This window comes from Juglans microcarpa x Juglans regia, chromosome 3S (assembly GCF_004785595.1).
Source record: "Juglans microcarpa x Juglans regia isolate MS1-56 chromosome 3S, Jm3101_v1.0, whole genome shotgun sequence".
NCBI lineage: Eukaryota > Viridiplantae > Streptophyta > Magnoliopsida > Fagales > Juglandaceae > Juglans > Juglans microcarpa x Juglans regia.
The window spans coordinates 19,029,136-19,048,120 of record NC_054599.1 but is presented as its reverse complement, the minus strand read 5'-3'; the positions used below and the strand labels follow the sequence as shown (position 1 = coordinate 19,048,120).

General features: G+C 37.8%; 1 protein-coding gene across 1 annotated transcript; it reads left to right on the top strand.

The window, feature by feature from the left end:
• Positions 1-204: 204 nt before the first annotated feature.
• Positions 205-15,185, top strand: LOC121258107 (peptidyl-prolyl cis-trans isomerase CYP23). Its single transcript, XM_041159476.1, has 8 exons — positions 205-381; positions 827-940; positions 1,041-1,189; positions 10,721-10,793; positions 10,889-10,978; positions 11,663-11,702; positions 13,170-13,252; positions 14,783-15,185. Exons 1-8 carry the CDS (start codon positions 274-276, stop codon positions 14,801-14,803), a joined length of 678 nt encoding a protein of 225 aa, XP_041015410.1. The 5' UTR covers positions 205-273; the 3' UTR covers positions 14,804-15,185.
• Positions 15,186-18,985: the final 3,800 nt, after the last annotated feature.

Sequence of the window (18,985 nt, the reverse complement as noted above, 5' to 3'; positions counted from 1 at the left end):
TTAAAAAATACCAACTACTATATGATTTCATTATTATTTCTTATTCACTTCAACTTATTTCTTATTTTCCTTGACTATCATTATTCTTTGAATGAATATGAAATTTTAAATTAAAAAAACTTTGATTTGTAACAGCGTGCCTTGAGCATATTCGAACTGATGAATTATATTGATATATATTTTAAATCTTTAATGAGGTTGTGTTCTTTTTTTCCACTGCCTTTCTCTATCGACGGCATTAATTGAGATCGGGGCTCCAAATTGGAGCTGAAAATGTGGGATCATAACGCATGGCTTCTGAGCTTCCTCTGCGTCACATTCATGGCGGCTGGTGCGCTGTCCCAAGAGCCCCAGCTCGGTTCCGTTCGTGTTGTGTTCCAGGTATTTTTTTTTTTCCTTTTCAACAGAGGATCCTGTTTTTACTGGAATAAGATTTTTTTTTTTGTTCATTTACAAATAAATCTTTAGTACAAGTGTTCACATCTCGTTCTTGATAATTCGTCTGTAATTCTAGTTTTAGGTCAAAACGTTTCCATTTTTTTGTTTTGAATGGGTTGTTGTGAATGAACTTGTTTAGCTTTCAATTGAGCTGTAATTCCTGAACAAATTCTCACTCAGATATTCCCAATTCATACTAATCTGTACTGAAGTTGAAATTGCTCTGTTCTAATATTTTAACATGCTAAATCTGTACGATTTTCTTACATGCTTGCAAATGCTTGTCATTTATGAGCTGGCCTTTTTTTCCCATTACTTTAGCTTTGTTTCAATTTAGTTTAATTATTCATTGTTTGATTTATAATTGTGTAAAGCATTTTGCATGCAGACGAAATATGGTGACATCGAATTTGGTTTCTTCCCGACGGTTGCACCCAAAACCGTTGAGCACATTTTCAAACTTGTTCGACTGGGGTGCTACAATACTAATCACTTCTTTCGGGTAGGTATGAGGACATTAGATGTGAAATTTTTGTTGAAACTTGTAAAGCTGATTGTTGTGATATAGCTATGTGTATAATGGGAGTACGGGCATATTGTAGGTTGATAAGGGATTTGTTGCCCAAGTGGCTGATGTGGTGGGCGGAAGATCTGCCCCTATGAATGAAGAGCAAAGAAAAGAAGCAGAAAAGACAGTTGTTGGTGAATTTAGTGATGTCAAGCACGTAAAGGGTGTTCTTTCTATGGGGAGGTAATGTCTTCTTTGCAATTTGCAAAGCAACCAAAATTTAGTAATACTACAATACAGGTAAATACTTTCTAGGTACGCACACCCACCAAAATTGGAGTGTTGACAACTATACAAGTAGGAGTTACATTATAATGGCATAGCATAGAGACAGTTGCAATTGATTAGTTGTTCTGTGTTAAGATATAAAATAAATAATAAAATCTATTTCTTCCCATCAGTTTAAGCTTTTGGGACAAGTGGTGATTTCACATGGTATCGAGCAAAGGTTCTGAATTCGAAACCTGACTCTACACTCTATCCCATTTAATTAAATATTCCACGTGCTGGGCCACCCAATGAGGAGGAATCTGGCCCACATGTGAGGGGGAGTGTTAAGATATAAAATAAATAATAAAATCTACCTCTTCCCATCAGTTTAAGCTTTTGGGACAAGCGGTGATTTCACAGATAAGAATGTAAATTTTTGGCACATTCTATCTTATATTAGAAAGGAAATTCCTGTTGTTCCTGTTCTGCTTCCCCTTTTTTCCATCTGTATTTCATTCTGATTGTATCTGATTTTTGTCAGCTTTGTTTAGAATCATCTACAGTGTCTCATGTTCTTGTCAGTTTTTTAAGGAGTTAGGTTTTCTAATAAATAAAAGTGGAAAACGATCACGTACTGGAGGTGAAAAGTTGCAAGTATATTGTTTTCATTATGAACCATTACTTGGGGTTTGGTGCCCTGAAAATAACACAAGTTGATAAGGAATTAGAAGTTTCTATGTATTTTTAAGACATTCTATTGCTTCAGATCCTGTTTCAACGCTTTTAACTTTCTTGCCATTATGGAGCTTGGAGAGCATTGCAAATTGTAAGAAGACCACCATTGTCTAACCTTATCTACAAAACCGTTAGATTTTTTTTTTTTTTTTTTGGTAAATACGAATTTTATTAAAGAAAGGCGAAGCCAAGTACATGGGACATATACAAGAGCAACACCTAGGCATAAGTGTCTAAAGATACAAGGAAATCATGTACATTCATGCTGTTAAAGTCTATTACAATAGACCAATGGAATAAAGTCTGAAGAACAAAAGTTCTAAGCTCTTTCATTGTCCGTTCACGATCCTTAAAGCTGCGACCATTCCTCTCAATCCGGATGCACTTTGAGAATCATCTTCCATGTAGATGCAATTTGAGAATTACCTCAAAGGCCTTGCTAGCTAGCCAAAAATTTAACAACCTTTCTTGGCATCACCCAAAGGAGTCCCGCTCTAGCAAAGATATCATTCCACAAACTCATAGCCACGTCACAATGCAATAATAGGTGATCCACATACTCCCCACTTTTCTTGCACATCTAACACCAATCCAATACAATGAGTCGGTGTTTCCTTAGATTATCTAAGGTGATAATCTTTCCTAGTGAAGCTGTCTATACAAAAAAAGAAGCTTTTAGGGGGGCCTTAGTCTTCGAAATGTTCTTCCATGGGAATACTCTTGTAGCATGTTTCATTAGGGACTTGTAGTACGACTGGACGGTTCCCTTCTTGGACGGTGAGCACTTCATCGTATCAGCTCCTCCATTCACTCTATAGTTATACACAAGATGGAAGAAATCTGCAAATGTGTCAATTTCCCAGTCGTATGTAGCTTTAATGAAAATGATAATCCATTGAGGAGAGCCACTAGATAGATCCATGAGTCCTGCGACTGTAGCCTCCTGTCGTCGTGCAATGCCGTATAAAGTTGGGTAGGCTTCCTTAAGAATTCGGTCTCCACACCAAAGGTCATTCCATAATTTAATTCTGGAACTATCCCCACTTGCAAAGTGTGTATATTGCTAAAAGTTGGTCCAACCTCTTCTTATGTTTTTCCAAAGCCTCATCCCATGTGGTCCGCCCACCTTGTTCGAGCACCATTCTCCCCACAATCCACCATACTTTAGCTTTATGATAACTCTCCACAACGCTCCCCTTTCATTGTGGTATCTCCACAACCATTTGCCCAATAAAGCTTTATTGAAAACCAGCAAGTTTCGAATTCCCAACCCGCCTTCACGTATTGGGGTACAAACCATATCCCAATTCATCAATGTAACTCTACCACCTTTAGGGCAGGTTTGGGGGGTGGGATGAGACACAAAATTCTCATCTCATCTCATCATTACACATTTTTCAAATCCCCATACAAAATATAATAAACAATTCAACTTTTTTAAATCTCAATTCACATTTTTTAAATCCCAAAACAATAATAATATTAAAACACAATATTTTAAACTCTCAAACAAAACACAAAATTCTCATCTCACCCCCCAAACCTGCTTAGACAAATAAATCCTCTTCCAACTTGCCAGTTTCTGCTCCATTTTTTCCAACATCCCGTCCCAGATAGACTGCTATTTAAAGGAAGCACCCAAGGGAAGACTGAGATACTTCATTGGTAAGGTGGAGTCTTTGCACCCCAGAATATTGGCATAGCTCAAGACATTGGGAACATTTCCAATTGGAACTAATTCTGACTTGGTGAGATTCACTTTCAATCCCGATACTGCTTCAAAGCAAGTAGTAAAGCCCGCAAAGCTTGAATATGATTGTGATTAGCACCACAAAATATAAGAGTATCATTTACAAATAAGAGATGGGTCATCTCTAGTTTGCCCATTCTTGCATCCCCTACTACAAAGCCTGATAAATATCCACCTCCCACAAGACCTGCGATCATTTTACTCAAAGCTTTCACAATAAAAACAAATAGTAATGGAGATAGGAGATCACCTTGCCTCAGTACCCTTGAGCTTCCGAAAAAGCCCATTGGAATACCATTCACCAAAATGGAGAAACATACAGTGGATATGCAAAATTTGATCCAAGAGCACCATCTCACTCCAAGTTCACACCTCTCAAGCATATGTAACAAAAACTTCCAGTTTACTCGATCATAAGTCTTCTCCATGTCAAGTTTGCATAGTAACCCTGGAGCGCCTGACTTGAGACGACTATTCAAACATTCATTGGCAATGAGAACAGAGTCAAGAATTTTTCATCCTCGTATGAAGGCAATGTGGGGCTTGGAAATGATCTTCTCTAATACCATACTCAATCTATTAGCCAATACATTCGAAAGGATTTTGTACATTCCGGTCACCAAGCTTATCAGACGATAATCCTTAATTTCTACCACCCTCGACTTCTTTGGAATAAGAGCAATGAAAGTAGCATTAAGACTTTTTTCGTAACTACCTCGTTCATGGAACTTGTGGAAGAAGCTCATGATGTCATCTTTAACTACTTTCCAACATGCCTTAAAAAAAGTCATAGTGAACCCATCTGGACTTCGAGCTTTATCACTTGCCATACTTCGCACTACCTTGCAAATCTCCACCTCCTCAAATAGCCTCTCTAGCCAACTTACTTCTTGATGATCAATCGACTAAAAAATAAGGCTATCCAAACATGGTCTCCAAGAAAATTGTTTAGAAAGTAATTGTTCATAGAAGTTGGTAATATCGTCCGTAATCTTAGACAAGTTTGAAGTAGTCCTCCCATTTACCAATATTGACTCAATGAAATTGTGTCTTCTATGTGAATTAGCCATGCGATGGAAGAACTTGGTGCATTTATCCTCTTCTTTTAGCCATGAAGCCCTTGATTTTTGTCTCCAAGAGATCTCTTCCATTAATGCCATCCTTTCAATATCTGATGATACTTACTTTTTGAGTCTTTTATTCTTTTGAGAGACCCCTCTCCTCCTCCATTTCCTCTAAACCTTGTAGTTCGTCGAAAATCGTCTTTTTTCGGTGTTCCACATTCCCAAAAATTTACTCATTCCACTTCTTCAGGTCTTCCTTGAGAGCCTTTAGCTTATATGCCAGCACATAACTAGGATTGCCTTGTATTAGATAGGATGATCACCATTGTCTAACTCTCTCAACAAATCCTTTTGATTTCAGCCACATGTTCTCAAACTTAAAATATCTTTTACCTCCCTAGATGTCTCCACAATCTATGAGAATGGGAAAATGATCCGAACATAATCTTGGAAGCCATTTCTGGGTTAGATCCAGAAAATGTGCTTCCTAGTCGGGCGAAATGAAGAATCTATCAAGTCTTGACCACGCCTGATGTTCTCTAGTATTGGACCATGTGAAAGTGCCACCAACTAGAGGGATGTCCAGAAGAGCTTGTTCGTAAATAATGTCAGAAAAATCTGTCATTGCTGAACTGCAGCTAAAACCTGCTACTCGTTTGCTTGGGAAGCGTGTGACGTTAAAATCGCCCCCAATGCACCAAGGAAAACTCTATAAGCTACAAGAGCAGCCAATATATCCCACAAGCCTCTTCTGTCTCTTGTAAGCATACAACAATCACTTTCCAGCCATGAAGCTGATTTTTTTTTGGTACGTTTCTCTAGTTAGTTCAGCCCCCTAACATACGAGACTATTTTGAGCTTCATAAAACCACCAACTTTGCCCTACCCTTCGACCCGCCACGACTCGCACTTCCTTTGTAGTTTATTGAACAAGTCGCTTTAATTCCCTTTCCCTTTTCTTGGCTGAGTGGCAGTTCATGGCTGAATTAGGCTGTCCAACTTCAATCACAGCAAATAGGGCCAGAAACTGATCTTCAAAACCAGTACATGGGAGTCCTACACACAGTTGAATCTCTTTGGCTTTAAGTAAAACCCAATCTGATGCTAGAGTCTGGTCCTTCAACGGGGGAATTAAATTCAAGGGAATGGGCTCATCCCAATGATCTTCCGCTTCACTATCCATATCCTCTACTACCTCCACCTCCTTAATACCGTGTTCAAAAACTCTAGGTGTGAATATTACCAAGTGCCAGCCTCAGTTTGGGTGTCTTGAGCTCCCCACTTCTTAGAACCACCCTTCATCGTCATTTCATTTTCCATTTGAGGTTCCTGTGTAGATGTATCAACAATAGGACTTCCCTTTATGACAGACAATGTCGCAAGTTCATTCTGGCCCTCTTCCTCAGCTTGACAACCAGAGGCCCACCCACTAGGTCGTCTGCTCTCGACGATGAGTTCTATGTATTCGTCGGCTCCTTCTGGCTCTGTTCCATTACCTAGCGTTCATTCTTGGCTTCTTCCTCCGTCGGCAGCTTTAACCCCGGCAAGCCGTCGACCAGAAGCGCACCCACTAGGTCGCTTGTTCCCAGCGACAGAGTTTGTGTGATCATTGGTTCCTTTTGCCCCTCCTCCATTGCCTGAGAACCATTCTTGATTTCTGACTCCATTGGCGGCCTCAATACCAGTAGCCCATCGCCTTGGGTTCCACCCACTAGGTCATCTACCCCCTGCGATGGGTTCTGTGTGGCTGCCGACTAGTGGTTGGAAAAAGAAGACGCATCTTTGCCGAAGGATTCCATTATGTGAATCGAGGGTTGTTTAGCCTGCCAGTGCTTGGGCTTTACCTTTCTCGGCCCGATTATAACGCCTCTGGCGCAACCCATTTTTGTTCAAGCCTGATGGTGATGGGCTTAAACCCAGGCCCAAGCCCATAGCTTTATCCACCCCCTAGATCATAATATTGACCGAATTTCTCAACTGTACTAGTTCTTTCTTAAAAGAAGAAAGCTCGTCAGTCCTCTCCAAGGGTCCTCTCTCGGTCAAAGAGTCTCTTCCCATTTCAATGTTAGTTCTATAGGCTTGAGCAGACGGCACATGTCTCGGTCCTTCCTCTACAACGACTATCTCCTTTGCCTTCGAAAACCTAGAATTGCTCCTCACCCTTGGTACCAAAGCTGCTGCATTTCCCTGAGTATATACCTCCTTACCATTGTTGCTGGCAGCAAGCCCTGATGATTGGACCACCTCTGCATAGGACTTAGGCAGAATATTCATTGGCGCTTTCTGGGTTAGATTTTGGGACTTTAACAAACCAACCTTTCTCCCATTTTCCAAACTATCGTAAGCTTCCCTCAGTGCCATCACCATTACCCTTCCCTTTCCATTTCTTCAGGTATGAAAACAAAATTTCTTTTGCCACCACCGCTATATTCCACCAATGCCATATAACGATCTAGAGCATTGGAGCATCTCTGCACGATGTACGTTCTATTACCATCCTGTGAGGTTGCATAAAACTCCTTGTCTCCAGTCAAGCACTCCTCAAGGGCTCTAATGAACCAGTTCAACGTAAACATCTCCAAGATCAATACTTTTGTAACCTTGCAACTTCTCTCTGTTAAGCGAATCCATTGTCTACCTTCCTCCGAAAATTCGAATACCTTAGATTCTATGAGAATTTGTCTTGTGAAAACCATGGTAATCACATTATTACACACTGAGAGTCATCATCAGTAAGAAAGTGTATGAAGAGAAAACTTGTAAGAGAGAGAGAACTTCCCGTCAGATTTAAGACACATATTCCCAAAATTAAAATACCTCTTCACAATCTAAGATGATGGGGAAGTGATTAGAGCATAACCTAGGTAATCTCCTTTGAGTTACATTCGGAAAATGTAACTCCCAGTTAGGAGTTAACAAAAACCTATCAATCCTCGACCAAGATGAGAATTCTCGGTTGTTAGACCAAGTAAACGTATCTCCAGTTAATAAAATATCCATTAGCTCTTGTTCTAAAATAAAATCAGAAAACTCTCTCATGGAAGGAGTGATGTAGGATACACTAGATCTTTCACTCGGGAAACGAGTTACATTGAAGTCACCTCCTATGCAGCTTGGTAACACCCACCAACTAAGAAGTCCAACCAATTCTTCCCACAGTGACCTTCTCTCCAAATCAACATTAGGGCCATACATTCTAGCCAATGCCCGTTGGAAATTGTCTTCTACATTCATAAAAGAGCAAGCCACAGTGAACTCACCCACACATTCCTCCACCCTTTCCACCACCCTTTTATCAAACATAATTAGGACACCACCTGTTGCTCCTTTCGATGGCAAGTATGACCACCCTACATGCTGACCTCTCCATAAACTCCGAACTAATTCCCTTGTGATGAATTCCAATTTGGTCTCGTGTAAGCAAATAATATCACCCTTCCATTGATGAAGTAAGTTTCAGACTTGGAGCCGTTTGTTATACTCATTCAGCCTCTTATATTCCATGATATTATTTTTGTCTTCATTAAGCAACCATCTTTTCCCTCCCCTTGAGACGGCCCCGATTAGAGCTCTTCTCTCCACCTTCATCTTTCATGGCCCACGTAGGCATCTTGAGTTCTCTTTCTCCTTTGTTAGCCGAATTAAGGGATGGATTATATTTGGATTGTGCATATCCAGCCTCTATTGCTGTGAGTAATGCCGTAAGTTCATCTTCAAAACCCTCACATGTAATCCTTACACAATGCTTAATCTCAATAGCTTTCTGAATGACCCAATCTGACACATTGGGGTGAAACGAGTTTAAAGGAAGAGGTTCTTCCCCCTCAACGAAAGTTCTTACCCTCCCTGCGTTTTCCTCTCCTTTACTAGGCTCAAATAAAACCAGAGTTCCATTTGTTTCATCCTCACCCACTAAATCTGCCCTCCCAATTTCATTAGACAGGTCTTTTTTGGCTACAATAACATTTTCCGGCACTGGTACAGTAACTTGCACTATGTGGAGGTCAGTCGTCAACACTAAAGTTTCCGGCGCAACTTTTTGTGTCATCCCACAATGTTGATGACCTCCCAACAACGTTTCCACCCCCTCGTCTACATGCTTCTCTAAATGGAGTAAGATGCTAATGCCGGGGACGTCACCATCACCGTAGTGGTGGCGGGAGACGACCTAGAAACCTTCGATGCAAAAGTCTGTGTCACCCCACAGCATGGTTGCCCTCTCGGTGGTTTGTAGTGCCGTGTCGACAGCCCCATTTGAGTATCCTCCTCAGTCGCAGTTGTTACCGGTGTAGGTTGTCTATCACAGATGTTGTCGGAAACAGGCCCAGACGTCGTCGACGCAATTAACCTTGGCTGATGATGTATCGACATCGCTGCTGGCCCAAGTTTGGACGTAGAGCCCTTTTCAAAAGAAGGCCCATGTTTTAGCCTCCATTTCATTCTGGTTGGGCTAGTTAGATGCATTTGGCCCATTCCCACCTTCTTTTTGCCTTTATCTTTTCCTTTTCCTTTATCAGGCCTGAGGGATCTAGGCCCATTCCAAAACATCCCATTTCTAACCAACCCTTTAGAGGTACCCTTATTTCGTTGGCCCAGGCCCAGGCTCGGGCCCAAGCTCATATCCACTTTACTTATGAGTTCTTCCACCACCTTCTTCGATAAACCAATTTCCTCGTTTAAACAAAAAAGTGACCTTAGCTCCACACTTTCTGCTGCGCCAGCATAGTATAGACCTCCAACCCCTGTTTTTGGTATATTGCCTCGACCATCCTTCTCTGTAGCAGTGGTGTTCTCTGCATGTCCCTTTTTGTCCTTTTCTCTTAGTTGTGATGCCGAGAGGTGACCCATACCACCCAGCATTGCTGCCCGTTTCCTTGCGCCACCCAACGCAGCCTCTGCGTAAGACTGAACCTTCTTCCCCGTCTCCTTCCCCTTATCTGCCGCTCTGTCCAATTTTAGAGCCAACACTGGTGTCTTGTTTGCTGGGATATGCACGGACAGAGCGTGCTTTATCTCCATGGAAAGGCTCTTCCATGCCCTTCATTCCGTGCTTGCCGGGATTGTTAGAAGACCTCGATGCCCACTACGGCGTCCCCATAGTCTGTAACTTCTAAGAAACGTCCAAAATCTTTAGAACGCTGGTGAGCAAACAGTGCCTTGACACCATCGCGATACGTCTTGCAAAACTCTTTCTTTCCCTCTGAGAATGAGCATTCTTCCATTGTATTCGCAAGCCAACAAGCTCTGGCATAGCCGAGGACCAACTCCTTAGTAAACTTCCTGTTCTTCTTAGTGATACGAAGATAGTGTCCCCCCTCCAATGATAAAACAAAAAACTTGTCTCTATTAATAAATGTTTAATAAAGCCCATCGTCACTGCTGAATAACTGAGTAAACAGCTACAGAAAATTAGTTCCAGCAATGGTCACCAGAGCAGATCCACCATCATATCAGTGAAGGAGAAAAAGTGCACGGAGAGAAAAAGTGAAGCTTAAACCAATAACTAGACATTTTTATTTTTAGGACCATTGAGTATATGATGATGCAATTGGCAGGTATATCATCAGGTCAGATGTTCAAAGCATACTGTATTTGAAGAGTAAGAACCATTTTATAATACTGGGACTGAGGCACGCTTCATGCTTATCTAATCATGCTAACGAGTTAATCCATGCTGATCTACGCATGACAATAAGCTATTCCATGATGCACTGTAAATCACCAGCCTATATAGATGATGATAGATCAAGTTTGGCTAGAATTCCTATTTTATGTTTTCTCCTGAGTAAGACTTCTCTGGAGGCACCTTTTTTATTACATACGGCATCCATGGTTTGGATTTTCAGCAATATTCATGGTGTAAACAACTATAGTTATTCTTTCATTTGACTTGAATATTTTCAGAACTCCTTTCTTGGATGGGAATGTGATTTGTTGCTTTTTTCTTTGGCGTAGGTATGCTGATCCCAATAGTGCAGCATCGTCGTTTTCAATGCTTCTTGGAGATGCCCCTCATCTGGATGGACAGGTTCACTAGTTACTTTTTCCTGCTTTGTTGCAAAGATTATTTCAGTATCTCACGTGAAATGCTCTCTATGGAAATTTCTGTCATGAATGCTTCAGTACGCTATTTTCGGTCGACTTACTAAAGGTTATGAGACACTGCAAAAGCTTGAGGACCTCCCTACTCGTCGTGAGGGTATTTTTGTAATGGTAATCTTCTTAAGCTTTCAGTTGATCACTCTAAATGGTGGATCACCACTATGGTTATTCAGTTTTTCTGATAATCAATTTTACATGACTTGATTATTTGTCTTCATGGTTGAACCATATGTGTATTAAAACCAAATGAAAAAAAAAATAAAACCCTGGACTTCAGATGAGACAGTAAAAGGGAGCAGTGGGATTTGATTGGGTCGAAGGAGCAAAACTAGCATAGCAGAAGAGATAATATTAAAAAAAAAAAAGACAATATTGAGTCCTCAGGAATGAACCTTTCATTCTGTCATGTGGGGCAGCTTTTACCGGCTTTAGTCATGTTAATCATCTAGTTTTTACTTTCTGATGTATGGATCTTTAAGTAGGATTTTTGGAGGACACTACTTGAACTGTGAGTTTCATTCCTTTGCTCCACACTTATGCAGCAAGAAGCAGTAAGACAATGCTATGCTAATTTCTCTGACTCTGACTTTACTATTCTCCTAAATCTACACCCTGTTAGTTCCATCTTCTAAATATGGCCTTCTATTTTTTCAGAAAACCGTGTTGCCTTTTCTTTTATATGTTCTCTGAATCTTATCATTTAAATAAACTTGTTTAGCATTATATCCGTGCAATTAGTCATTCTTGGAACTGAGCTAATCATTATTTGCCTTTCGAACTTTTTCTTTCTTTCAGCCAATGGAGCGCATCACCATCCTGTCATCGTACTATTATGGTGAGAAATAAGCAACATGTTGTTTAGTTTTGTTTGTGTATATTGTTGTGCTAACTCAAATTCCTTTCCTTGATATAGATTGAAACACAATGATTGGTTGATTTCCCTAGACAGATGTTAGCTACATACCTTTGTCATTTTAGGCAAACCATTGTATTGGCCAGATTGCTCCAAGCGGTTATCTATTTTGCTAGAAGTTACTAATTAAAAAATATCATGACTCTTGACAAGTCTTTTGCTTGAAGAGTTGTTCCATGAAATGTGTGGGTATTCATTTTTCCATTCTGATACATTCTACTATCTAGTCTACTTTGTATGTATAGTTTTCTGGTTCCTTAACAAATATGATGCTTCCGTAATTTCCATTGCATGCTTTGTTTTACTACCAGTTTGTTGAGTGCATCTTGCCAAAGACTATAAATCTACTGTTTACACTGTCTTGATAGTAGTGGTGCTGTATCTACTGAGGCAGGGCCTTTTGTCCAGTGATGTAGTAGTTAATTACGGAATCTTTTGAAGGTTCATAAAGTAAAATGGAATATATATACAGATGCAAACCCAGTAAACTTGATGCCACCTCTTTCTTTTTTTTTTTTTTCCTCCCAATAAATATCATCACCATGCATGTGGTTTAGTATCCAAGTGTCAGTTTTAAAATCTTTGTTCATTTTAAACCTGTATGATTATAGTATTCTTTACAGCTTTGTTTTGATTATCATAAATCTAAAATCTATGGCTGCGCCTTGGAGAGTCCTTGTGCCAAGGATAGCTTTAAAAAGAACTCACCTAATTAGTGTCAAAGCCTGGGATGATCATACATAGGATGATCAATCATCTCAACAAACATATTGGTCAGCTGGAACTGATTTGGTTTTGCACCATGTTTTGCCTGGTATGAGATTCGTTCTTTCTTCATTGTTTTTAAAACTCAGGTACTCGTACCATGTTTGGTTACAAGGTTTATGTTCCAACCCATTTAATGGACTGAATTACCTTTTAGCTGTTTTGTAACTCAACGGAAAAGCTCTAGGCAAATATAGATTCTCTTTGCAGAGTTTATAAACAGCGTTGGGTTTTTTAGAAAGCTTTCTTCATATAATTCAATTTCATGCACAAGTTTTTCTGCTGCCAATTGGTGGAGAGAACATCTGTGTGGACAATTTAAACTGCAAAACAATCTTAGAATATTATGAAGCAGCTTATAGCTTGTAATGATTCTCTTCATTTGAGTAGGGATTACATAGCCAAACCAGCATGCGACTACATGCCAATAGTTTTTCTTCCCCCGCCCCTCTTTTTTATTTTCTTATCAATCGAAGGCTTCTTAATTTACTATGAGGAACGCCAATAGTGCTCAGTGGTTTTTGGTTACGATAGGGAGAAACTAGGAGATAATAATGTTCCTAAAAAAGTATTCTACTCGCTCTAATTCTTGTTTTGCTTTTTTACCTGTACATGTATATAAAGATATTGAGATGGAGAGCTGTGAAGTGGAGAGGTCAAATCTGCAAAGACGGCTTGCTGCATCAGCTGTTGAAGTTGAAAGACAGGTAATCGAATTAAACATGACTAGGGCTGAAAATAAAAACCGGTAAACTGGCCCAAACAGAACCGGTTTTGGGTCTGGTACCAGTTTTATTTTTTCAAAACCGGTTTCGAACCAGTCTGATTCCGGTTTTAGTCTTTTTTACACCGGACCGGATTATATATATATATATATTTATTTTTATTATATATAAATAATTTTTTATATGATTTATTTATATTATATATATTATATGCTAAATTTCTAATTAATATAACTTTTTTATCTAATAACATAAAATTAATATAACATTTGATATAACATAAAATAAAAATTAATCTTATAAATCTTAATATATATAAATTTTAATTTTATAACATAAAATTAATATAACATAAAATTTTTTAATTTTAATTTTATGTAACCATCATTTATTTCTAACATATATAATAATATGATTCTTATAAATAATGTACGAATACTATAATAGTTTTACTATAATTCTTATTTTTGTTGCATATAATTTTTATATTTAGATTTTTTTTTTTATCGGTTTGTTATTCCAAGCTCGATTTCCTAAGCACCCGACCTTACTAGTTTATCGAAAACCGATAAAACCGGATTGAACTGGATCGGAACCAGTAAAACCGGAAGTAGCGGTTTCGAGTGTGAATCGGTCTGGTATCGGTTCTTTAGATCTCAAAACCGGTATATACTGGTTCGGTTTTAAAATACACCAAAAACTGGACCGGTTATACCCCTAGACATGACTTGTAGGACAACTGCTTTTCAAAACTTTAGTATGTTAAGGTTGTGTTTGGTTGTTGAACCAAACTCATCTCAAACAATCATTGATGGGACCACTACTTTTTCAATTTTCCATAAAAAAGTTAAATTCGTTTTAACCTACTTCATATATTTTAACTTAAAAATTTAAATTCATCTCAAACTAAAAAGGTTAGGCTGCGTTTGGATATTGAACTGAGTTGAGTTGAGTTGAGTTGAGATGATAAAATATTATTAGAATATTATTTTTTAATATTATTATTATTTTGAGATTTGAAAAATTTGAATTGTTTATTATATTTTATGTTGAAATTTGAAAAAGTTGTAATGATGAGTTGAGATAAGTTGAGAGGAGTTTGGCTTCCAAACGAAGCCTAAACTGGTCTCAATGGGACCCACAAAATACTACTAACTCAACTCATCTCAACGTTCAAACATGGTGTAAAGACAGAACATGTATTGCTTCCTTGTCCGGAGCATTAGCACATGGAAAACTCATGTCCACTTACCAAAAAGTACAAAATTATTAAGTGTTCTGCATTCAGACACAGAACTTGCAGTCACCATTTTTATTTGCAGATACTTGTGATAGATGAACACATGCACACACGCTGTAAACCTACAACGACAAACACCGCCGTTTTGAATTCTGACTTTCAGCCATGTTTGCTAATCATCCTTTTAAGTTTTTCGATAACAAAAGCTATGTTAACTGTTCTGATTAAACTTGGACTTGTGCTAAGCCCTTTTTTTTTTCTTCTTTTTCCAGAGAATGAAGTGCTTCCCATGATTCTGCAAGCATGAGTCATTGAGTCTGAATTCTCGAAGGGTTGCTACGATTGCTATGAAGTTCCCCAGATATTTGTGCTGTTGTATATGGAGTTTCGCAAAGATCGGTTCTAAAGGCAGAGCTCCACGATATTTCCTCAAAAGCGAAAAACCTGTATATTATTTAAGTTTAAAACAGGCCTATGAATAAAACAAAAATCCAAGAAGCACGAACTGACATTGCTCACTTTTGAGAAGATCCTTCAGGTTGTAACTTGAATCTTGTAGTTACGTGTATAACAACATGAAGGTGATAAGTGGCCTTGGAGTTTGGGATGGCCGAACGAAATTGTTGGTGTTGGAACTTGGATCATTGAGTTAAAAAATAATAACGGAAGAGTTAAACATAGGGTTTACCGTATAATCCATAGAAGTTAACCTAAACCGTGCAATCAACTTTGTGAAATCGGGCTTAGGCCCCCCATCCAAACAGGTCACAGATAGGTTTTTGGGTGCTTGAACTAGACGTCAGCCTGAAAAAGAAAAAATGACTCGCTTAACTGTTTTGGGAACATTAAGGGCCGTTTGGATACAATTTTTAAAATTATATCATCTAATTTTAATTAATAATATCATTACTATTCACAAATTATCTAAATTCATGTAATTTTATTTCGGGCCTTAATATTAGATGCAATTTTAAGGGGTTACGTAATTTCTTTATAAGAAAAGATGATTTTTTTCAGATTTCAAAGTATGTACCACCTTTTGTTTTGTTTTTTGTTTTTTTTTTAAAAAAGAGGATTGAGAGATTATTATTTTTTCAAAAAAATTGTAAGACGGTGGAGAAATATGTGTAGTCATTCTATCTTCTTTATAAGCACGTGCGGAATCCGGATACAGCTAAAGTACTGCAACGCTAGAGAATTTAAAGAGCCACCGTCCTCAGTGAAGAGATGGTTGTAAGTTGTATCTGTCAAAAGAGGTGGCATTGGGCAGTGTAATGAGGCCAAGCTGCAGATTCCTCTCATTCCTCCATTACCCAAAGCAACTGTTTTTTTTCCCTTACGACATGTGTATATTATATTTGAAATTATTCAAATATTTTTGTAATATAGTGAAAATATCTATCAATTCACTCAATAAATTAATTAGTATTCAAGCATGCAATTAATTTAATAATTAAATAATAACATAAAATAAATAAATTACATAATTCTAAGATTGGTATTGAAGGGAAATCCTTTAAAGAACTCTTTAAAAGTAAAACGCTACAGGACAGCCAAATCCAGGAAAGTCAATTGTATTATTTGAAAATCAATTAGAAGTACTCATCAATTACAAAACTTTTACAACTTGACTTTCTTACTTGTCCAGACAAACGACTCGTTTGTCTTCTACCGTGGTAGCAGTCAGAACTTCTGGCGATTTTCAAATATTGTATTTCCTCCTAAAACTCTAGGGCTGAAATCCAATCACACGATCCTCCAAGCTCGAAGCATGATCACACTCAAAGAGAGATCACAAATATGAAAATTCACTAAGGAATTTTCTCACCAAACAATGCACTAGAAAGTGCTCTAAAAAAATATGTAGATCAGAATCTCTAATGATCTTAACTAATAGAATCCCTTAAATAAACTATCTGGAAAGAGTTCCAGTTTTAGTAGGATTATGCTGACGAATAGAATCTGTCGCGAAGATGTTTCCTGACGGATTGCTGACATGCGTGATAACTCTTCTATGCAGTAACTGATTTCTGTTAAGCTTCTGTTCTAGATAACTTCTTGAAAATTTGAAATTCTTTCTGCTTGATATCTTCTTTTTGAATCTTCTATCCAGATCACTTGATATCTCCTATCTTTTCGAACATTCAATCTTGATCAAAAGTGTTTTGAACATTTATCTATTTAACCACTTATTTTAGAATTCAAATATTCAGAGATAAAGATAAAGATAAACCTTTATCTATTTAATCTATTTATCTTTGAATTTAAATATTCATAGATAATGATAAATACAAATACATTCATCCAATAATTCAAATAGGTTCTAGTCATCTGATTCTAGCCAACAAACTTTTACATCAGCAATATTATATGTATTACCACAAGAAAAGTAGTATAGAAGAATGAGATCAATGAAACCGAGTCACAAAAAAATACAACAATCTACCAAAAATTGGGGTTTTTGAAGATGAGTTAGAGGCTGATCAATACAAATGGTTTTAGAGGCGAGCACCTCCTAATTAAATTGTTCTATCCATTATCCTGCAAATTAAATTATATTACGTGGTGAATGGTATATAATATAAATTAGGCAATTCAAATATAATTATTCAGTCATATTATAGATTGAAACAAACAACTTCGATGAAAACGATCGATCCGACAATTTTAGTTGTTTCAAATCCTGGTTCAAGAAACATAAGCATCAAGCATGCATGTGTGCTGCCTTCAACGAAGCCTGCTTCTTTAAAGGCAGAAAGCACATGGTTATGTACTTCAAAATAATTTTTTTTTTAAAAAAAACTGTTCCTCCTGAACAACTGATCCTGTCCTGGAAAGGGGAAAAAAAAGGGGTTATCTTTAGTAAAATGTTATTTCACAATCAAGCAACAGCTACATTAACAAAGAACATATTCAGTGGTGAGGAGTCCCATCGATAGATCAGTACGTAGTGGCTGCATTAGGCCGACTTAGATCGTCTTTAACTCGGTGCGCGCTGTCCTGAGGGGGCCGGGGGCATACCCACATGATCACTACTAAAGAGTGTCAGCAGCCTGTGGTAATCTGTACTAAAATGTTATTTCATCTACATGGGTTGTTGCCCAGCTGCTTGTGTACTTGGAGGCCGCGTTTTGCCAGACAACAATCGTCCCACAATCACATGAAAATCATAATCTACTGTGGTCTGTGGTCTGTGGTCCTAAGTCCCACTCCACCTCCTTAATTAATTTGTTCTTATCCTGCGCGCAACCTAGCTATAATGAATCGAAGGTACCGCGTACTGAGAAACTACGTACACGGAACGTTAGTTTTGACAGGATTTATGTTCTAGCTAGGGCCGGATAGCATTAATTTGAAATCCACAATATTGCTTATAAATGTGATTATAAATGTTTTAATAATGTTCTAATTATATTATTGACTGTATATATATAAATATATATAAAACTCGTTTAAATAGAAAAGAAATGTTTGCATAAATTAACCGTGACAAGCATTAATTTTCTTCCAAAAACGTGAAATGGGAAGAATATACACGTACGCTTGAATTCATGGGAAGAACATGAAATGGAGGTGGCTTGTCGGAGGTGTGAAAGCACTTCAATTGGTCAGCAGTTGGGTGGCTAATGCCAAAATCTTGTGGATTAATTGTTCTTAACTTCGAAGACATTTGCCATCGACGACTTGTTTAAGCGAATTTCTGCCCACAGACTGAGGTTAACGACAAATTAGGGAGAGGGTTCGGATTTTAATCGTGCGTGATGGAACAACAATATTAACTAAAATCATACAGTTAATCTTAAAATCCTCATGATTCACGAAGTGGGGCACTCTTATATTTATTAAGGTACTTTTTAAGTTGTTGTCTAATTGTATAAATATTTTGGACTCTATTAAATTAGCAATTATAAATGGCCTAGGTTCTACTTGATATGTTGGGACCTTTTGATTGGTTTTTGTAACATTCTTGATTTTTAGAAAAATATAACCTGAATATTAATCTTCTTCAATAATTATTTGGCATGCCGATTAAGGATATTATAAAGGGGGTACTATATCGCGCTAATCCTTGCATGCAATTAAATACGCAATTAGCAATCAAGCATATTAATATAATTAAATTGTGCAGTAACAGATTATCCAATGATATATCTTCTTGATCATTCCATTGGGATTGTCTAGATCTCAGAGTATATATAAATGTGCCCCATATTGTTGCTTGAACTAAATTAAACAAATCGTGTCAAAAAAATACTAGTATTGAGGAATAATCTCACATTACTTGTAGACAAGGTCTTGGACATATTTATAAGGAATGAACAATCATCTTTTATCGAACTAGTTTTCTGAGATGAATTTGCCCCATAAAATTCTTTATGGTATCAGAGCATGTCACAGAACGAATATGAGTCCACACTACTTATCCTATGACAAGGATCAAGAAAAATACTAGCTTGTATGTGAGGGAGGGTGTT